This window comes from Sycon ciliatum, chromosome 4 (genome assembly GCF_964019385.1).
Source record: "Sycon ciliatum chromosome 4, ocSycCili1.1, whole genome shotgun sequence".
NCBI lineage: Eukaryota > Metazoa > Porifera > Calcarea > Leucosolenida > Sycettidae > Sycon > Sycon ciliatum.
The window spans coordinates 36,770,039-36,793,971 of NC_088646.1; the positions used below are offsets into that span (position 1 = coordinate 36,770,039).

General features: G+C 43.8%; 1 protein-coding gene across 1 annotated transcript in view; it reads right to left on the reverse strand.

The window, feature by feature from the left end:
* Positions 1 to 23,933, reverse strand: part of LOC135813550 (sushi, von Willebrand factor type A, EGF and pentraxin domain-containing protein 1-like) — a 48,288-nt gene that overhangs the window by 21,955 nt on the left and 2,400 nt on the right. The window contains exons 3-8 of the mRNA XM_065326641.1: positions 21,498 to 21,566; positions 19,494 to 19,745; positions 13,223 to 13,516; positions 11,403 to 11,485; positions 7,190 to 7,283; positions 2,023 to 2,091 (exon numbers count right to left, since the gene is read on the reverse strand). Of these exons, the coding sequence (XP_065182713.1) occupies positions 2,023 to 2,091; positions 7,190 to 7,283; positions 11,403 to 11,485; positions 13,223 to 13,516; positions 19,494 to 19,745; positions 21,498 to 21,566 (861 nt within the window). The remainder of the gene's footprint in view (positions 1 to 2,022; positions 2,092 to 7,189; positions 7,284 to 11,402; positions 11,486 to 13,222; positions 13,517 to 19,493; positions 19,746 to 21,497; positions 21,567 to 23,933) is intronic.

Genomic DNA, 23,933 nt, shown 5'->3' on the forward strand with positions numbered 1-23,933 from the left:
ATCCCAAACCGCGGGAATCTCCAAGTTTCAACCACCTCTGAAGCTTGTAGAGCTCGTAGACCTGTGGAGAGCCTCCTAAAAGTGGGACAGGATATAAGAACAGCTCTCGAACCTTCCCGAGAGTCTCCAACTTTTCCGAGAGGATTTAAGAACGCACCCTTGGCCTGAGGGGGTGATTATATGTGCAGCTCCAGCCTGGGCTGGTCGACAGGCGGGCCAGCCTGCCTGCAAAGGGATGTCGGGGTTGTACACAAATCCACACAAAACCTGTGGTGCGTACATGGCAAGCGGGCTGGCCCGGCGAGGCGGGATCCCACCTCGAGGCACCCGGGATCCCGGCTAGGCGGGCGAGAAAAAGCACATAATTATAATTAGACAAGCCCGGGCCAGAGTTGTATTATCAAGGTGTCGACACTGCGTTCATACTAAAAAATAGGTACTTTTAACTTTTGAAGGAAGTTATGAAGAGGATTCCCGATATTGTCTTGAAAATCTATGAAGCTATTTGTACAGCAACAAGAAGGACGTGCAATGAGCACTGTTTATTTGTCGACATACATGATTTACATTCAAATGGAAGGGGAACTACTTGCAAAATACTTTGATATGGACAGTTAAAAATGTGAAAAACAGGAAAAAGAAACGAGGTGATACGACGCACCAAGCATGTGCCACAGCGCGAAAAGAAATCAGCAGAAGAATACATTGTGTGAGAAAAAAAGATTTTAGGTTTATAACCTGAGTATGGCTTGCAGCCCTGCGTTTCAGCCCCCGGCAGTACACTACAGCCGTAGAGTGTTCGTTGCATACTCACAACGAGCTGATGTGTACTCAGCGCATAAACTGACTGCGGGCTGGCGACCAGCCCGGCCTTGCACATGTAAACACCCTCGACGGGCTGGCCCGCTCGCTCCAGCCCGGGCTGGAGTTGCACGTATTTAGGTGGTGAAATGTGCTATGGTTAGTATGCACGTTGTACAGATGTACGAAGTTCTGTACTAGGGTCGTAGGTGTGTACATACCCGGTTGGGTGTTCATTGTGTGCTATACATGCGCGTTTGACCAAGAGTACGGGTTATGTACTCTTGGTTTGACCCATTTAGACTCATAATCCATGGCAAACAATCGCTTTTCAAGCTTCTCCACTTTGAAGAGACCTGATGACTAGATAGATATTTGTGGAGAAGAAGTCCTGCTCATTCATCGGCGAACCGAGTCTACGAGAGTCTAACGTTATGAGAGTCTGCGAGGTTCCACGAGATTCTACAGGATTTCGTGCATCTGTACAACATGCAGAAGGTTTAACAAAAATGGTTCTTCACTTGTTTGAGGGAAAGACACAAACGGGAAAAGATGGTTCAATTCTTTTTTAATTGCCCGCAAGCTCCAACACAGCCACTTACATATTCAGGAAACTTCACTTCTCAACTCCAAAAACGGTTTCTGCAATTAAAATTAAAATTAGGATAAATAATACGCCAAATTTTTGGCCCTGGCCCATCATCAGGGCAATGCAAAGAGAAAGTTTATTTATTTCGCTCAGGCCCTACGCTATGCTTTATTTTGCTCATCATGCATATTATTCTAACAGATGGAAACATTTGCAATACAATGATGTAGCCGATCAGTTCGTTGTGGTTTGGTCGGGCATTGTAGCCGTCATGAATCATGATCGACGTAAAACACTATAGCCAATCAATAGAAAAAACATTTTCATCAGTTCTAATAACATGCATGGTGAGCTAGGCAAATAAGCATAGCGTAGGGCCCTGAGCTTCCAAGCTCCCTCGTACCTGTTCTGATGTTTTGTACGGACCAGTCAGCCGTGTACATCAATGAGCAGATTCAGTGCTAGCACCAGGGAGTCGTAAATATACGACTCTCTGGTGCTAGGTAACACTGGCTGTAGTACGGCGGAGCCAGCGACTCTTTGAACACATGTACATGTATGACATTTACATGTCCAGGGTGCGAGTGGAAGGAGCCTGTTCATGTCCCTTCTGCCTATTTATACTGACTTACATCGGCAACTTTTTCCGGTTCCTCCGAGCAGACATGTTTTTCCTTGGGTACAGTTTAAATCACAAGGACCTTGAAAAACAAACGCATCAACACAAGAAAAAAACAATCACAGTAAGATCAAGAATATGAAGAATTCGTTGTGACTAGTTCTAAGTAGCTAGGCTGTCCCCCGGGCATCGAGCACTCTTTCGACCAACCTGCAACCTTTTCTGGTTCCCACTTATTAAGGCGGCAGATTACCCAAATTATTTTCCTAAAACCGAATTTGTAAATTCTTATCGAGTGCTACATCATTTGAAAGAGCATGAATAGCTGCACAATCTCTGAAAATTTGTCTCGATGTGACCAGCCGTCCAAGAGTTATGGCCGAAAATGTGCCCTTGCAAGGAAAGGTTTTTTTGTTGCACGCTGTCATTTTTTGGCAGCACTGTATTTGAATCTGGGCAGACTGTAAGCAACTTGTCGTATCAAGGGAAACGCGAAAGTGTGCAGAATTTTGCTCCAAGTCCAAAAAATCACGAATTTTAGCCGTGCAGCAGAACTTTTGCCAGCACCCTCGTGACGTTGCAGATATGTGGCTTGATTACTGTCGTTGACGTTGATTTAGTGACTTAAACTTTGGCAAGTTTGAGTCGTGTCTAGAAGTCAGGTAGGATTCAGTACTAGGCAGTAGTGGAATGTGAGTGGTTGTCTTTGCCGATTTTTGAGGGTATCCTGGATTTGATGTGCAGCGCTGTGGAAATGGCTTGCTGTGGAGGTCCCAGCCCTGGATGTTTTACCAAAGGTACGCCCTCGTAGCACCTGCTAAACCTAAAAAAGTCAAAAAATGACTTCGGTCTGTGGGAGACTGTGAGAGAACGCCCACTCGTTCCGTTGTGACAGATTCCAGGGCCACGTTGAGGGCCCTATCCCACCACCCATTGCTGCTTCTGGACTTTTTTTAGGTTTAATTCCCACGCACGGACACAATGGGTAAGAAAACGTGAAAAAAATTGTAAATGCATTTTGTTGGCTCCTGGGTGGCTCGCACACCGTGGCACTATGCCGGAATTTTGAGTTTTTCCGGCCTGGAAAGCCTGTCAGTGAGGCGCAAGAACTTTTAACCCATGTCCAGACGGCCAACATAGTGGTAGGAGTGTGTGGTGAAAATTTCACTCAAATCCATTCAGAGACACCAAAGTTACGGTCAATTGAATTCTCTGTCCACGGCCTGCACTCACTCGTTGCACACACATCCGCCCACTCACTGATAAGTGTACACCACTATTGAACACGTCAACATTGCCAGTGGGGGCCACCACAGCGCAAAAAAGGTCCGCGCGAAGACAAAAGAGGCCGACCCTGCACACGTCATCTCCTTTTATCTCACACCGTGCTCCCTGGAAAGAAAACACTACTGACAGTACTGTCTTAACATTCTACTCTCCATGCTAGAGTATAGAGTAGACACACACGCGTGCAGGACGCGACACACCAAAAGACAAGATAGATCTAGAAAAAAATCTAAAAAGATTCAAAAAATCACCCAATGTGCGAAAATTATTCACCCAGTGCCATGGCAACAAAATGGCTGCCAAAGATATTCGAAGCATGTGGCCAAATTAGGTTTGGCCAGGGAGTCGTAAAATACCTGCTATTTTACGACTCCCTGGTTTTGGCATCATGCAGGCTCTTTCCTTTTTACACACTGGGCCTGGGCCTAGTGACCTAGTCCCTATATATGGCCTAGGGCCTATGCTTTCCTTAATAGTTCAGTTGGTTCCACTTTTCACTTCCTTTCTCAAGCTTGGAGGTTCGTTTGCATGCAAACCTTCATGGCGAGTGATGCCCCGTCACTTTTGGAAGCGGTTGGTGGTAGTAGTAGTAGTGAGGATTCCGAGAGTGAGGATTCCGGTAGCGAACATGAGACTACTGCTGCGCTCTCAATTTTGGATCGTCTTCGCCCCCTACTCCATCTGATTTGAGCAGAAAGAGGAAAATCCAACTGAACTCTGGCTCCAAAACAAGAGGTGTTTATAAGCCGCCAACTCCCGGAAAAGCACCAGAGTCGTGGGCCGGCTGTACGAGTTCAGCAATTTCCCAAGGAGGAATTGTGTGTAAAGAGCGGCAAGCTGTTCTGTGAAACATGCCGACATTAGGTATCGACGGTGAAAAGTGTTCTCCAGAAGCACATCAAGTCTTCCAAGCACGAACTCGGAAAGAAGGCAAGCAGTGAGCGGAGTGCGAAGCGTGCTCAAACATTGATCGATGGTCACGCCTACAGACGACGAAGACGAAGTCAAAAGGCTCCACCCTTTCTGATGAGGTTCTGGTGTTTAGAGTCGATTGCCTGAAAACCTTTACGAGTGATGGTGTTCCTCTGAATCAGATTGAGCACTTCTGGCCTCTTCTCGAGCAACATGGCCTACGTTTGACTGGAAGCCAACACCTCAGTGACCTCATCCCAATGATCCGAGATAAGGAAGTGGCTGAGGTGAAGGCCTTCTTGATGGACAGGAACCACAAGCATATCTCCATTGTGTTCGATGGGACCACGCATGTTTACGAGGCAATGGCCATTATTGCGCGGTGTATTGGAGCTGACTTTACGATACACCAGCGTTTGATGATCTCACTGAAGCTTGCTGCGGAGACTATGACGGGAGAACAGATTGCTCATCGACTTCTCCATACCCTCGCAGTAACATTTCAGATCAACTCGCCTCATCTTGTCACCAATATGCGTGATAGGGCTTCTGTAAATGACGTAGCAGTGAGGACAATCAAGTAGCAGTGAGGACAATCAAGCAGTGAGGACAATCAAGCAGTGAGGACAATCAAGCCGCTGTATCCCCAGGTGATGGACGTTGGCTGCTTTAGCCACACCTTGGACAACGTGGGTCGTGCAATCGGAGGTGATACCCTGAAAGGCTTCGTAATGGATTGGATTACCCTATTCTCCCATAGCCCTAAAAGCCGTATACAATGGAAAGCACAGACAGGCGTTAGCATGTGCTCCTACAGCCAAACCCGCTGGTGGAGCAAGTGGGAGGTAATGCAGCAGATGCATAACCTCTTTGGGGATGTGATGAAGTTCATCAGTGATGTGGAAGACAACAGTGTGACGAAGAGGCATCTGAAGCAGTCCATCGCAGATCTTGAAGCGAGGGCCAGGATTCAAATTCAGCTTGCTGTCACTGTCGAGTTTGGCGAGCCGTTTGTACAAGCTACATACAGGCTTGAAGGCGATGCGGCGCTGTGCTTGAAGGCATATGAGGAAGTGAGTACCTTGACGCTGTTTACCAACACAGACCCTCTTCAACTGCCCTCTACAGCTGCTGTTGCGCGCGTCCTGGCTAACGGCAATGTAGCTCATTACCAAGCATGGATGGAGGTGGGGTATGAATGTGTTCGCCCAGCTGTTTGCTACTTCAACGCTAGATTTGGAAATGGTGGTGCTCTCTTTCCTGTCGTCCAGGCATTCCGCGCTGCTCGGCTCTTCCACCCAGGCAAAGTGAATGAGATGCAACCAGATATGGAGGATGTTGAGGCGCTGGTTGCATTCCCCTTCATTTCCCAGGCGGAGGTCGAAGCAATGACAGCAGATTTGCCAGGCTATCTAGCTGCATGCGAGGATACACATGCTGGAATTTATCCTCTTCTTTGGTGGCGAGGCCATACTGATATCGAAAGCTGGTGCAATGCACTGCGCAAAGTGCTACTAGTTCAACCCAGTTCAGCTGCCGCAGAGCGAGTCTTCAGCCTGCTGCAAAACTCCTTCATTGATAGGCAAGAGCGAGCATTGGAGGACTACATCGAGGCGGCGATTATGTTGCAGTACAATCACTAGGTCCTGGATGGAGAAGCCTAGAGAAAGTGGATTGTGTGGACAGAGCAATGCAGTCGTGGTACATGCACATTTTGTTTTACAGCTTGTCTTTCCTCCTCAGATACAGTACAGGTATGCACTGGACATGTATTTGCTCCAATTCCGCGGCTTCAATGTCCTCTTTTTTCTTTTTTTCTATGCCCTCCTCTTCTTCTTCTTTCTCTTTAGCGATCGATAAAACCATGTGTGATAATGCTGATGTTTAGCCTTCAGTCCTGTCTTCCCAGCCTACTTCAAAATAGCTTGTATTGTTTACATGTGCATGTACGAGAGTATCCACCTGCTGATCTCGTAATATTGTGTGATCATACTGTATTGAAATCGATAAAACCGTGTGTGATAATGTTGATGTTTAGAGCATTCAGTCCTGTCTTCCTAGCCTGCTTCAAAATAGCTTGTATTGTTTGCATGTGCATATACGAGAGTATCCACCTGCTGATCTCGTAATATTGTGTGATCATATTAAATTTTAATACTGTATGGTAATAGCAAAGTTTAAGAATTCTTCAATCAACTACATCAACCATCGATATTCCCACTAATCATGAATCATGATCGCCTTTCAGTGTGACATGAACTGTTGCTTGCTTTCACAACATGCCTGTTCTTAGCTGCTCTGAGGCCTTGTCTTTTTCTTCTCATGTCACTACATGTAGTATGAGCGATTTGGAACTCCAATGGAAATACGGGTTGGACTTTCTTTCGTATTTCAAGAATGTCAGGTGCTGGTACACACCGGCAAGTCTTGCCAGCACTAGAAAAATACCTTTGGCTTTACAGTTGTAGCTTTAAATACACAACTCTTGCAAAACGTGTAGTTTTTGAAGAAAATCTGGCAAAAATCAGGAAAGATGCATTTTTATACCTGGGATTCATTTTTACCCCAAAGATGCAAAAATTGTGCAAAACATAATGTGGAAAACCCTACTCACCATCCGAGTTACAATAATCATGATAATAATAACTGTGAAAAGAAGAAGGACAAAATGTTACGAGTTCTAACGAACTGTCCACCAACGAAACTAGATCTTATACAGTCAGCGAGTGCGACAAAATGGCACAAAACTGATAAGGAGTGCTGAGACATTCGACAACCTGACACCTATCTCCAACACTTCTCCAAGGCGCAAATCAACAACCTTCCAATTTGCTGACTGTATAAGATCTGGTTATGTTGGTGGACAGTAAGTCATAACTTGTAACATGTTGTCCTTCTTCTTTTCACAATAATTTTATTGGCTAGCCATCCAAGTTAAATAATAATAACAACAACAAATTGTCTTGTGCAAAAGACCTTACTTTGAATGCCGCATGCTCCACAGCAACCTCTCGTTTCTTGAGAACAGACTAGCTTTTCACATGTTGGATTGTGGGGGCAATAGGCCACTCCGCTCTGTCCGCAATCAGCAAAAAGAGAAGAACAATAAAAGTACTGTAATGCCTTAATGGCTCATGGCTGAAAAAAGGACAAAATGTGTTTACACGTTACGACTAACTGTCCACCAAACTAACCACATAATATCTCTTAAACTGTCAAATCCTATATATCGGATTTTGGAAAAATTTCCATTAATCCTAATCATGCTTCTGCCCGGGATAAGTTGTTTTCCTAAATTGCATTGTAAGGTGTTAGGGCAGTATCAGTAGGCTCTGTTCAGAAGTTTTCAAAAGTGCCAGTATTATCACTTGACTTATAGGGCCGTTTTAGTGAGGACCTGTCAGTTTTTTCTTGGATCCTATATATATATATATAGGATTTGAGTATTCTGCATTATCGAGAGTGTTGTAATGGATGCAGATGATGATAGAACTGGCAGGGAAAGTAATATAGAATGCCTAGTATGCTGAATAAGTACACAGATACCATGAATAGAAGTTTGTGATTGATTGGGGAGCACTACCACAGTTTGGCATATTTAGTGCTTTTAACCGTACTGCAGCAGAAGCTTCACCCCGAAAATTGGCCGATCTGCTTGAAGGTTGGATTATTCCTACGGATGTATAAGGAAACAGTTCCAAACACCTCATGAAACCATTTCATCAATTTTCATAGGTTCTTTAGCCAAATCCTTTAGCCAGAAACCTAATCCTATAATATCTAGGATTTGCTGGTGACACTTAAAAAATACTTCAGTAAAAGAGATACAGCTAGAGAGTGGTACAACAAGGCACCACACTGGTAGGAAGTACTGAGACACCCAACGGTTACTAGCTCAGTGTGGTTTAGCCTAGCCTAAGCATGCTGCTAGCTATTAGATGTAAATCCAACACAGTCAATGCAATGATACCACCGTAGGAGCACCCCACCATCTCGTCCTTTCGCAGTAGTATTGTGCGGGTGGTGTCCTGCCAGTAAGTCATAATATTATTACACGAACCTATTACACTTATTGCGCGTTCTGCAGTCAATCCGTACTCAATTCACCTTCAAGCGAACACGAGCTCTGGCCAAGTCTGACCTTAGCATACTAAGGTTCTCACGCCGTACAAACTTCATTGCACTCTGCCATACGATTTTCCTTTCCTTGGCTGTGAAATCAAGGTGGGGCGCTCACGCGAGACTGGGCGCTCAGGCGGTACTTTACGGTAATTGCTTGTGCATGACTGTGTTACCCTACTTCAACTTCAATGGTATCCTATTGAGTGTTGTACAAACCCAGGCATTATTGTTTCAATGTTTTTGCCAGCAGATTTTTTACTGAAATAGGGAAATAGGGAATTTGGATGGACACACCCATTCCCTTAGTGCTGCACATCCGAACGAGTTGTGTTATTTCGCAGCGTTTCAGCACTTCGCCATCATCAGGTAACTGAACAATGATTGTTCTTATTACCTGATGATGGCCATGTGCCAAAGCATCTTGCAGTAAAGGTCTGGTCAGACTACGGCAAATTGTTCGTCCCTGACGAAAAAAGAAAATCGTTCAAGATTAGAATCGTGACCACGCTGGACAGGGGGGAGAATTATTATCTTTATTCTCACGATGGCCGTAGCCAATCAGAGAGAGGCAGTACTATGTGTTATCAATCAGCGTGGGTGCAATAAACCGGGAGAAACGGTGGCTAGTGGGAACCGTGGTTTGGGTGCTTCATTTAAGTAAAGACGAAGAAGGAAGTATATGCATTGCGAAGGTAGGTAGGCGATAGAGAATGGAAACCAAAACACATTTCAAGCGTCAAGCAGCAATCTCCACGAACAACATCAAATTCCCTCACCTCAGTCATCGCGAACACCTTCAGTGCAATCTTTGCAACCATCCTTATGAGTTTTGTTGTTGTCCGTGGCCAATTAGTTCCTCGATATCGAGATGAAAAATCAGTGAATATCAGCGTCAATGGCGTGTCAGCGTTAAACTCCTGTCTTGGAGCGGAAAAGCGTCGTCCGTTCTTGCTTCCTTTTCTTTGGAGCGTCTACTCTCGATTTCACCGCTCTGGCATCAGGTTTCCGTGGCATTATAATCAGTGGATTGTTTTGTTTTTGCCTCAGTTTGACCAGGCCCTTAAGGACCTGGTTTGGATGTGCAGTGCTATAGGAAGGGTGTTTCCACACGGATTCCTTATTTCAGAGACGAAGCTGCATGAAGCCTAAGCCCTTCTTCAAATTTCTGACTGGCCACCGTTTCACCTTTCTGTTCCTCCACTACAGTTACCTGAGCAGCGCCAATGGTACAAAACGTCGCCTGTGTCAAACTTATTCGTTTCCATCTCCCATGCGGCCTTATTTGTCTCTGGGTGTGTATATTTCAGGTATAACATGTACTTTGTAGAGTAGAAAAGATGCAACGAGAAAGAAGATGGCATTATAAGATTGCATCCACGCACACCATGACCTGTGTCCAGAGCAAGGAGTGGTGCTTTCGTGAAGGCGTTCCCTGTTGGAAGATTCAAGGAAGTCCTCCTGTTGTCTGGATGGGCAGTCATGAGTAAGTCGAGTTGCAATCCTAGTCTGCAGGAACAATGAGTGCTTCCACCTAAGTTTTAGCAAACAACTCCATAATTGCTTGCATCCACATACTGTAAAAGCAGAAATTTTCGGTGGTGTTTTATTTTCGGTAACTTCGGTGCCGACAATTTTTACCGAAAATAAAACGCACCGAAATTGTCGGTACACCCGATACTGTATACATGTAGTACTAGTACACTTACCTGGAAAATTGGTTTTACCGAAAATTTCCCGCTACCGAACCGCCGATTTTGGCGAATACCGAAAATATTACACCACCGAAAATTTCTGCTTTTACAGTAGGCGCTTTACCAGCTTCTTCGCTTATTAGTGCATTAACTATGCGTTCTGACCTGCAGTTTTCAGACTGTTTTGATATTATCTGTGCTGCCTATTCTGCAGTTGCATGCGTATAAGCACGTCATTAACCCCGCTTGTTCCTCATTCTTCGTTCCACTTGACCTGAGCGAAGACTAGCCAAGCTTGCCTGGTGAAGTCAAAGCGACAAGGCTGATAACAATAATACATTCTGACCCGCTGATGGGGTGTCGTTTTCGGTTGGAGTTTTTTTCGATGGGAATGTGTGCTAGCCTCCCACATTGGAGCCCCATTTTTACAGTTAATCATGGGCATAGCCATTATGGGTTGCAACCAGCTGAAGCATGTCTTAGAGTGAAATTTTCAAATTTTGTTTTCTCGTGAAAACAGTTTTTGGGACGTAACTAATTACTTGACCTCTTGAAGGCCCCAAAGTAGTCTAAAAGTCCCCCAAATACCGCTTTCAAATTATTGTACTTTGAAATAGAAAATTACAGTTTTCATACAGTCGGACACACAGATACACAAGTGGCTTTTGCGAAGGAGCACAATACAATGGATAACGTTTTTGAGCAAGTCAACGACATCAGTTCTAAGTCATGGACCAAGCTTTTCCTGGAAAGCACCACGATCCTCTGGGGAAGGGGGGGGGGATGTTGTTGCACTTGCCGCGATGATACTCTTTTGAATCTGACAGTGACAATTTTGATCGTCACCTGTACTCCCGACACTGCGTCCTACGGCTCATGAGAGCTGAGCGCAGTGAGCGGTATGTAACGTCGCAAGTTAGTTCGTCATCCAATGTACTCGCCCGCAAGGCTTCTTCACTACTGGGGACGATTCAGCTTGTTGTCAACATCAACATCAGATCCAAGAAAAAATTCGTCGCTCAGCAGACCCGCTGCCACGCCCGCCTTGTTGACAGCCTGACCAAGCCCGGGCCAAGCGATCGTCTGGCCCTACGAGCTGCTCTAGTATCACTGGACACGGATATTGTCAGTGCTTGCTTGACAGCTACTTGAACTACTTGAACTAGACGGCCAAACAAGTGTTTGAAAGAATGTGAGATGATGATCGCCACCGGTTCATGAATGAAGGGGAGCATAAACGGGCTCAACAAAAACATGTTTTCATTACGTCATTTCTCCATTTTTTTTGTTCGAAAACCCAAAGTAATGTTTTAGCTGACCGCGGCCCATATTAAGATATTATTAAACAGTTCACTGGTAATAAAAATGAATAGTTACTCACCATACATGTGCAACGTGAAAATCCACAGTCATTATTAATAACATTGTTGTCGTAAATATAGCGTCCCATGTAGTTGCACCAATCTGCCGTCCACAGGAAAGGCCACATCAATAATTACAAAGTTGACGTTCACAACAATACACTGACCGTCTGCTTAAATTTTCAAAGTGAATTTAAGCGTCAATGCATTAATGGTGCATCAGCGTCAAACCCGGGGCCCTGTTTTGGAGCTGAAAGACGTCATCCGTTCTTGCTTTTTTGGACCGTTAACTCTCGATTCCGCCGCTCTGGTGTCAAGTTTTTAAGGAGATTTGGATTATAATGACAGGTTTATTTCTGAGCAGCGCCAATGGTACAAAACATCGCCTGTGTATAGTTGCATGAAAGGCCACATCAATAATTACAAAGTTGACTTCCACGTAGATTTTCCAAATACGTTTCCCCTCTGATAAGCACCCTAATCAGGTGGTGGTGGTGGTGGCGGCGGGTGCGGTGGCGGTGGTGGTGTTGGTGGTGATGGTGGTTGCGGTGGTGGTGGTGGTGGTGGTGGTGGTGATGTTCATTACCACTGACAGTCACCGAAAGGGTGTCCGGTAGACCGAAATGCCCGAAACTGGATATGTATATTCTTGTTGTTATTCTCGTATCTGTCCCGAAGAGGACTGACGACAAAAGAATTGACTTTGAGCAATTGTATATGCGTGAGCACACATGTGTGTGAGGGTGTGTGTATGTGTGCGAGTGCGTGTATGTATGTGTGAGCATATGTGTGGGCGTCCATACATTCGTACGTGCGTGTGTGCGTGCACAAATACGTATATATTTCCGTGCATGCATGTGTGTATGTGTGTATATGTGTGTATGTGTGTGTATGTGTGTGTGTAAGCATGCGTGTGTGCATGCGCGTGGATGTGCATGTGCATGTGTGTGTGTGTGTGTGTGTGTATGTTTGCATGTGCGTGTGCATGTGCATGTGCGTGTGTATGGGTGTGTGTTTGTGTGTGTGTGTGTGTGTGTGTGTGTGTGTGTGTGTGTGTGTGTGTGTGTGTGTGTGTGTGCGTGTGTTTGTGTGTGTGTGCGTGTGTGTGTGTGTGTTTGTGTGCCAGCTAGTTTGGTTGGTGGGTACACTTATGCCTGGTTGTGTTCGGTCTGTTGCCAACAGGGTCAGTTGCTTGAAGGTGTACTGTTGTATCTGCTGCATTTGTTGGTTTCAGGGTTCATGTTCTTTCTTTTTGAAGTATACATACCTGTTGACCGTGGACTGCTTCTCTAGATTAACTCTTGTGTAATCAATGGTGCTAGTGAAGCTTTTATCAGATCCACTCTGATTTAGCTACGCACCCTAGTAGCAAATATTACCTTCACTGGGGGCAGGCCGGGTAACTGCAGTTGGATCCCGGGACGGATACCTTGATGCCGTCAATCCTTTTCCTTTACCTTGTCCTCACCCATTTACTGAGACGTGGTGAGCCCATAAGTGGGATCATTTTCAAATCCACCCAGAGTTTTGGGAATTTCGGAAGGTGTCGGCCGTTGGGTGGTTCAATAGCCAATTGAGTCATCTTTCCAAGATTCCTTTGAGTCTCTCTCCCTTCTCCCGGGGAGACCCATGTGACCAGTTTGGCAGTGAGCAACAAGGACCAGTAAGTTTGTGTGTGTATGTGTGTGTGTGTGTATATGTGTGTGTGTGCACGTTTGTGTGTATGTGTGTGTGTGTGTGTGTGTGTGTGTGAGTGTGTGTGTGTGTGTGTGTGTGTGTGTGTGTGTGTGTGTGTGTGTGTGTGTGTGTGTGTGTGTGCGTGTGTGTGACCTGTACTTACTGGGAATATAGAATACTGCTTCCATGGAGAAAGCAGCTTGACCAAAGATTCCGTAAGCCGCAGGACTTGACACGCGAACCTTGTAATGGCGACTGGACCTCAAGTTTACAATCCCTTCTATTCGGCTGACTGACGTATTGACCAGCTGGGAATAATTTGCGCCAAATTTGCCGAATTCAACGGTCAGATTGGGAGATTCTGGAACAGCCGGTAATGGTACCATCAAGTGCTGCGGGGTGCGTCTTGCGATGGCATTGGGGAGTGGCGGCGTGGACCAGCGATAGGTGGGAAGGCCTGTTGCATATGGGAAAGGGACAAGAAAATGGGCATGTAGAGATAAGGTGCAACTTTTACATGAACCAAGTAAAAAATGCAATATCAAATTTGGACTTCACAGAGAATTTCAAAGTTTTAGGAAATTAGAGGCAAAGTTTTAGGAAATTAGAGGCCACATGCCACGTACTGCTCCTTTCTCTCCGAAACTCAACACTTGCAAGCCAGATATGAAAGAAAGAAAAAATCATCAGTCACAAAACCGGGACTCGAACCAGGGACCTTACTATTCGCGAGCAATGCTCTAACCAACTGAGCTACAGTATGACTCTTATCCACAGTGATGGTAAATCTATCCTTCTTCGATCAATCCATATCTGGCTTGCATCATACTGGCAACTCACACCAATCAAGAGGGCCCTCGGCCATTCGCTTGCTATCATGGGGAGCGCATCAAACTATGTCCACTGCGAGCAAATACAAATTGCAATTTCAAATTTGGACTTCACGGAGAATTTCAAAGTTTTAGGAAATTAGAGGCCACATGCCACGTACTGCTCTTTTCTCTCCGAAACTCAACACTTGCAAGCCAGATATGAAAGAAAGAAATACTCATTAGTCACACCACCGGGACTCGAACCAGAGACCTTGCTATTCGCGAGCAATGCTCTAACCAACTGAGCTACAGTATGACAGCATATTTCACTCCTTAGCTCCTTAGTGCTATATTGACTGCTTATATTTGACTGCTTATGGGTTGCGCAGTTGAACGGTGCCTAGTGCAGCATGGTCACTGTATGAGTAGGTGATGGTGCAACGGTTTTGCAATCCTACAACCGGGATTCATGAGGTAATCGTTCGGGAATTTGAAATACCGACTGTTTGTCGTGATAAATCTAATACTGTAAAAGCCATTATTCTAACGAGGCGCATATATACGACGATTTCCCAAAATTGATTAGTTTACGTGTACCAAAGAAAACGGTTCTCACTCATTCTCAACGCTCAATAGGACAGTCTATGTATCGATTTCTGTATAACAGATTTCTCCTCGTTAACTCGTTAGAGTTAGCACTTCGTTATGGCTTTTACAGTATTGACATCGTACTTGGTCAGTAAAGGAAACAAGGGAGCTTGGAAACTCAGGGCCCTACGCTATGCTTTTTTTGCCTAGCTCATCATGCATGTTATTAGAACTGATGGAAATAACTTTTCCGTTGATTCGCTTCATCATTGTATTGCAAAACCGTTTCAACCAGTTTGAATATGAGTTAGGCAAAAGTAATTGCAGATTTTATTGAGGATTGTGATTTTCTCCTACTTCATCCACTGTTGGTTCGCTCCTTCTTTTCCTTTTTATCTCCTTAGAATCGGATTTTGTGGCTTTTTTGTAGAAGTACATTGACCTGTTGAGCCAATGAGGTCAAAGTATATTCCATACAATACGATACAATACAATAATACATTAATTTCCTGGCCTTGATAGTGTGCTTGTGCTTAACTGTTGCTGACGGCCGAATTCATGGTTGCCTGTGGAGGACATTATATCACTTTACAGTCTCCTATAATACTCATCCTGTCCGACGGCAAAAGAGGGTGCAGATTTAGTTTTTCAGCACGTTATCAGCAATGACTACTGATCTCTTTCAATCAAATGAACCCCTCGATAGGCACATTGCCTTTGGGTCATTTCATAATAATAATAATAATAATCTTCAGCAACTTGGGTCTCCTATTATACGCATCCTGTCTTTGCTTTTGTAATGCTAAAATAATGCTCGGGATAGCACTCGCTACTGCTCTTCAGAAACTTGGCCTGACTCTCACTCACAATAAAACTGTTGTGATTTTCATTGTTTCCAAGCGGTCGCTGGTTTCTCCCACAATTTCATCCGACTGTTGTATGACATGCTATGCGACATCCTTATACCGTACAACACCGTATTGATGTCGGGCTGTCTGACTGGCTGTCGTTGATGGTACAGGACAAGTACGGGATAGCGCCAGACATGCCGATGACACAAACAAACAAACACGGAATTAAAGCTGTGTAGACCCTGGCTAGCGTCTGACATTACTGAAGTCCCTCCTCAATTTCATTAATTACTGCTTTCTATCTGCATCCGCCATCTTTTCATTGGGCAGATCTGCCCGTTTGGTTTGCGAATTAAAATATGCACAACAACAACAACAACAACAACAACAACAACAACAACAACAACAACAACAACAACAACAACAACAACAACAACAACAACAACAACAACAACAACAACAACAACAACAACAACAACAACAACAACAACAACAACAACAACAACAACAACAACAACAACAACAACAACAACAACAACAACAACAACAACAACAACAACAACAACAACAACAACAACAACAACAACAACAACAACAACAACAACAACAACAACAACAACAACAACAACAACAACAACAACAACAACAACAACAACAACAACAACAACAACAACAACAACAACAACAACAACAACAACAACAACAACAACAACAACAACAACAACAACAACAACAACAACAACAACAACAACAACAACAACAACAACAACAACAACAACAACAACAACAACAACAACAACAACAACAACAACAACAACAACAACAACAACAACAACAACAACAACAACAACAACAACAACAACAACAACAACAACAACAACAACAACAACAACAACAACAACAACAACAACAACAACAACAACAACAACAACAACAACAACAACAACAACAACAACAACAACAACAACAACAACAACAACAACAACAACAACAACAACAACAACAACAACAACAACAACAACAACAACAACAACAACAACAACAACAACAACAACAACAACAACAACAACAACAACAACAACAACAACAACAACAACAACAACAACAACAACAACAACAACAACAACAACAACAACAACAACAACAACAACAACAACAACAACAACAACAACAACAACAACAACAACAACAACAACAACAACAACAACAACAACAACAACAACAACAACAACAACAACAACAACAACAACAACAACAACAACAACAACAACAACAACAACAACAACAACAACAACAACAACAACAACAACAACAACAACAACAACAACAACAACAACAACAACAACAACAACAACAACAACAACAACAACAACAACAACAACAACAACAACAACAACAACAACAACAACAACAACAACAACAACAACAACAACAACAACAACAACAACAACAACAACAACAACAACAACAACAACAACAACAACAACAACAACAACAACAACAACAACAACAACAACAACAACAACAACAACAACAACAACAACAACAACAACAACAACAACAACAACAACAACAACAACAACAACAACAACAACAACAACAACAACAACAACAACAACAACAACAACAACAACAACAACAACAACAACAACAACAACAACAACAACAACAACAACAACAACAACAACAACAACAACAACAACAACAACAACAACAACAACAACAACAACAACAACAACAACAACAACAACAACAACAACAACAACAACAACAACAACAACAACAACAACAACAACAACAACAACAACAACAACAACAACAACAACAACAACAACAACAACAACAACAACAACAACAACAACAACAACAACAACAACAACAACAACAACAACAACAACAACAACAACAACAACAACAACAACAACAACAACAACAACAACAACAACAACAACAACAACAACAACAACAACAACAACAACAACAACAACAACAACAACAACAACAACAACAACAACAACAACAACAACAACAACAACAACAACAACAACAACAACAACAACAACAACAACAACAACAACAACAACAACAACAACAACAACAACAACAACAACAACAACAACAACAACAACAACAACAACAACAACAACAACAACAACAACAACAACAACAACAACAACAACAACAACAACAACAACAACAACAACAACAACAACAACAACAACAACAACAACAACAAGTACCCAAGCCTGGGGACCCAACCAACAAATTATAGACCCATCTCTCTCTTGAGCATTACATCAAAAGTCAAAGAAAAAAAATGCACATCAACTCCTCTACAAGCACATCACACCCCACCTGCCCAACCAGCAGTCCGGATTCCGTGAGAAAGACGGCACTGAGCAGCAGCTCGCCCGTCTCGTCCATACCCTCTCCACTGCGAGAGACGACGGGAAACACGTCAATGCCTGCTTTTTTGATCTAAGCAAGGCCTTCGATCATGTGTGGCATGCAGGCCTTCTAGCAAAACTCTCCCACTATGGTGTCCGGGGCAACGCCCTGGAGTGGTTCCGACGGTACCTGTTGGGGCGTCGGCAAAGGGTCCAGGTGGATGGCGACCTATCGCCTTTCCTCGAGATCCATGCCGGCGTCCCTCAGGGATCTGTTCTTGGGCCGCTTCTACTCCTCGTCTACACCATAGACCTTCCACACGCATGTGAGAATCCCGGCACCACCTGTAGCCAATTTGCAGATGACACCGCTCTGATTTCCATAGCGGGAACTCTTCAAGACTGCACTCGAAACCTACAACAGAGTGTCACAGCAGCTGGAGACTGGCTTCAAAGATGGCACCTGCTGGGTAACACAAAGAAAACAGTCATCTTCCCGTTTTACCACAATAACCGCCCCCCTGAACAGCCACCCCAGATCACCCTCAGGAATAGTCCGCTTACCGTAGCACAAAAACACAAACACCTCGGAATAATCTTTCAGCATGACCTCCGTTGGACGGAGCATGTTGAATACATAGTCAAAAAATCACTAAAGTCTTTCAATATTCTTTTTAGACTAAGGTCTACACTCACCAGTGATTTTTTATCTCACATCTATCAGACATACATACTACCTATATGCTCATATGCGAGCAATGCTCTCACACCGTTGTTCCACACTTCCCTTGACAGGCTAGAACGACTCCAGCGGAGAGCCGCCAGAATATGTCTCCACCTTCCCTTTACACACACTTAGAACACTCCCACCTTTTGCATCGCATCAAATGGCCAACATTATTTTCACGCTTTAAAGTTAAACATAATATTATACTCTTCGCGCATTCTCTGCGCCACAATTATGCCCCACCACATATACTCTCGCTGCATACTGCTAGCAACGTGCAACCGTCGTAACATTTACGTCGCTCTCGTACTTGGCACTTGCCAACTCCGGACTGACCGCTGTCTCCATTCTCCCCTGTACAAGGCCCTTCATTACTTTAATTGCCTGCCCACCCAGCTTCGCGAAATCCCTTCTCGTACTCCCTTCAAATCCGAGATATCCCTGCTGTTGCACAACTCTGTATGCTCGTGTAGCGACCACCCCTGCCCGTACACTTAAGTACACAACTCTGTATGCTCGTGTGGCGACCACCCCTGCCCGTACACTTAAGTAGTCATTAACCCCTAGGCCCTGCCCACCCAATTCTTCCTCACTCTTTCTCCTTTCTTACACTATTATCTCTTATTGGCCACTGGCTATCGTGAGAATAAAGATTTGAAACAACAACAACAACAAGTTATGTCTTTTGCATAGCTACGGGAATAAAAGCCTCGTAAAAGACGTCAGCTTCGCCTCGGTCTTTTACTCGACTTTTATTTCCTATATTGACCTCATAGTCTGTCAATATTAGATACGTATTATGAAACATTCCTGTTTCTTTTGACCAGCATTTGCACATACACACACATACACATGTATGTACATATACACATACACACACACACACATACACACGCAAACACACACACACACACACACACAAGTGTAATCCAGCATGCACTTGCTGTCGATAACCATCCAGGAGAATGAAAGAAAACACACACACACACACACACACACACACACACACACACACATACATACATACATATGAACGCAAAAAGAAACAATTGTATACTTGAAATCTCACCGACTGGTGCGACTCCGGTTGACACGATTGACAGAGTCGTGATATGAGGTCTTTTCGCGTTGATTCGAGATCGGAAATAGGTTCCCGTTTGTCCATCGTTCATCACAATTAGGAACGGCGTTTGTTTCAGAGCCGTGAAGTGTTTTGTCGAGTTCCATTTATTCGAGCCTTGGTCAAAGAACTCAACGTCTATTACCAAATCTGTCATGGTGGTGGTTGTGAATGTACTTCTGCCAGTATGCTTCATCACATCTATCACACACGATGGGCAAATGAACGTGCACGCACACCAGTGACACACAGAGCAGCTCTGAGAGTCTAGCACGAAGTAGTGACGGTCAACTTAAGCGACCAGGCAATGTCTGCCAAGTGAACAATGCTGTCATGCCGGAAATAGGATTTTGGGAGGAGACATTCAAAACAAACGAACGTAGCTACGACGTTCAGTTAGACTCTCCTAGCTCTACACACCCGAAGGTATTTGCTAGTATTTCTCACTGTCTGCACAGGTATTGGCTAGTATTTCTCACTGTCTGCACACCCTCAGGTATTTGCTAGTATTTCTCACTGTCTGCACACCCGCAGGTATTTGCTACTTCGAAGTAGTATTTCTCACTGTCTGCACACCCGCAGGTATTTGCTAGTATTTCTCACTGTCTGCACACCCGCAGGTATTTGCTAGTATTTCTCACTGTCTGCATACCCGCAGGTATTTGCTAGTATTTCTCACTGTCTGCACACCCGCAGGTATTGGCTAGTGTTTCTCACTGTCTGCACACCGGCAGGTATTTGCTAGTATTTTTCACTGTCTGCACACCCGCAGGTATTTGCTAGTATTTCTCACTGTCTGCACCCATGGAACACCTCTACATCAATATAGATCAAAATTGGTTTCTTTTTCGAAAGAGTCTGTTTCCCTACTGAAGAGCTTTGAGCTGACTTGAACAGAATTCCTTGTTTCCTCTTCACCACTCACAACAATAGGGGGAATTCCCCACCCGACAACGACACCAAGCAAGGTGCACACACCCTTATCCCCCATACACACACTCACGTACACACACGAACACGAGAACACACACACAGACACACACATACACAGACACACATTATTATCATAACAGGGATGAAGATAATGTCATATGTTTGGATAGCAGTTTATGTTATTCAAAAATTACAATTGTGTAGCAGTCTTTGATTTTGTTAACAGCAATTTTTTCAAGGTTGACTGTTTTGGCAGTGTTTACCTGTCTTTGTTGAGAGTGATGCCTGAAAGCCAGTTTGCAAAAAAAACCGATTGAAGCATACATTATACATGTGAACGCAGATTGAGAGCACCTGCAACATGTGCAACACACTGTACGATGTTCATGTTACTTCATAGCGCAGGCTAAGCATGGTATTCATTGCAGTATTCATTGCAGTTTTCTGCGAGTCATGGTGACGTTGGAGTAGCAGTAGATCGTTTTTGCATCGCAAACTGCGACGCGATACAGGATAAATTTATCCTTAACATAATAATAATATGTACAAAGAGAAAGACCAAGGAAATACAAGTTACACTATACTGTCCACTAACACCACCAGTTCAGTTAGTTTAGTACTAAACAATTAGCTCATGCGATAACACACAGACACACACACACACACACACACACACACACACAGACACACAGACACACACACACACACACACACACACATGTGAACACGCATGCATACCATACACACACACACACACACACACAAACACAAAAAACACACACAAACACACGCACGCACACACACACACACACATAATATTAAATATATACACACACACACAAAAACACAAACACACACACAAAAACACAAACACACACACACGCATATACACACACATATATATACACAAACACATACACACAAACGTGCACACACACACAAACACATACACACACACACACACACGTGCACACACACACACACACAAACAGGAAGCATGACAGCAGTGCGCTAACTTACATCTGCAACTATCTCCAGCTGGCGAGAATACGCATGTCATTCCCAGCGTGCAAGTCCCATTGCACAGGCCTTGAAAACACAAACGTATGGACACGGAATAAACACTTGTTGAATTGCTGGTTTACATAGCAAACTAAAAACTCTTTGTTTGATGGCAGGAGGGCACGGTGGGTTGGTCTATGACCATGATTGAGAAACGACAGGTAGCAAGTTATAGTCTTGTTGTGAAGCTGGAAGTTTTCCAGCCGTGCCCTGGCACGAGGAAAACAGGCGCAGCAATGCATATTAGGTGGTCAAGGAAAACTGCTGACTCATGCCGTGTACTTGGCTGCCATAAGTAGTTCCACTGATTCACCCCGAATACTTTATAAGTAGAAATTTGCGTAGGTCAATAATTTCGTCCAACTCCAAAGAAAGGGAGTTTGTGGGGTCGTCCATGGATCATAAGAGTGTATTGAAAAGCTGGACAAATCGACATTAGCCCGGCATTTGATTTGGTCCGTAAGCTCCTTGGACGAAGAAGATGAAATTTAGTTCCAAACGAATACTTCTGCTTGTACAGAATTCCAATTTTTTCTATTTTTTTCTTTTCTTTTCCTTTCCTTTCCACTTACCCCGTTATCGGCCCTCTTAATAGTTGTGTGTATCACTGTTGAGGCATCCGATGGTAAATAAAATAAATACTACTACTACTACTACAGTACTTATGTCCTATAAGCGGTTTCACTCACACACCCTGTAAACTGATCGCCCAGAAGCGGTTCCGCTCGTTCGCCACTATGACATCATTCGGCTAAGGCCGCGGTCACAATTGCACATTTTTGGGGCGTTGCCTAAGCGTAACTTATGCTTTCACCGTTGCCTCGGCAACGGTAGAGGCCTAAGTATCTCTGCTCAATTATAGGTTTCATGTATATCCTGCTGGTTTGTCTCCTCCTTTGCCTTCTTTGCCTCTTATTTGTATTCTTTTATTATTCTGTTTTACTGCTGTGGTTGGCTTTCACCCTTGTCTCAGTTTTATTGGCCGTCATCATGATGTGCCATGAGATAATGATATAAATACAAAATACAAGTTACGCTTTGGCGGAAAGTTTGGATTTCGCTACGCCAAAACATGTGAGCGGAACCTCCGTTTTCGCGGACCCGCTTTGATGGTTGCTTTGCATGGTGAAGGCTTTGGAGTTTGGTGTGCTACTTCTGCACCCGGAGTTCTGGTGTTGTTTGGTTGCCGTTTGGTATTCAGTTTTCATATTGTTCTTCTTGGCCAATGTACGAAACACTAGGACTGCAACCAGGGAGTACCGTAAAGTCTGCTGCAAACGCCCACCCCAGTTTTGCAAGATCTGCTGGCCTATACGCACTGACCACATGCACTTTCACGCCTACTGTACGAAAGTGCATCTCACACCGTACCGTAGCGCGAGGAGTGCTTTGCTACGGTAAACTAAGTCCATTTTCCGGGTTTCAAAATGTTTTTGGGCACTAGTTACTAGCTAGCTCCTAATGATTTTATGATGTTGGTTGTTAAATTTCGCAAATCCAAACGGGAGTTACTTCGGAATTATTATAATATTATTATTATTATTATTCTCAATTCATGGATGACATGGTGTCAACCAATATTATGAATGAGGGCTACCAGCCATGGAATAAAAGAACAAGAAGAGGCAAAAATGCACACGCAAAATATGGCAAGTTAAATGAAAATGAAAATGAAATAAAAAGTAAATCAATCCAAAACCAAAATCAATTATAAAAATCAATCCAAAACCCAAATGAATTGTACAGGTAGCGTATGTGAATAACCAGGTAGCGAAGAAGAGACTATTGCAGGAACCAAAATACACTTCTGACGGTGTTACAAGCCATCATTTCCAAATCACGGAAAGCTCAATGGCAAGTGTTTTTCTCGAGCACTTCAGAGTTTTCAACAAGTTATCAGCGACTTTGTAGGTGTAGCTTCTGTGACATCCCCCCTGTTCGACTTGCAACTGCAATACTGCGACCGGTCAAGTCGTTGAATGACGCTTCGTCAGAACAATCACCGTTCCATTCTGAAATCGCTACATCGTGGCACTGCAGAAATTTCATGATTTGAAAACCAGATGGCTTCTACGGCATTATTTCGTGGAGAATGAACTAATAACAACGACGACTCGTTCATGGTATGAAAGGAAGTCTCGACCAAAGTTATTTTTTCTTTGCAGCAAGATAATGACAATCGCTTTTGCAGAGCCTCTTGGTAAGACATAGCCAGTTTGTAGGCATTATAGTCGTTCTCGTACGCATTCGACCTTCATATCATGCCAGTTTTCTACAACTACATGTATATATTGACATGAAAAAGCTGAAAATAGTATGGACCCGCTGGGGTGGGTGTTTGCAGCGAAGTGGGCGTTTGCAGCGGACATTACGGTAGTAGAGTACTCTGCCACA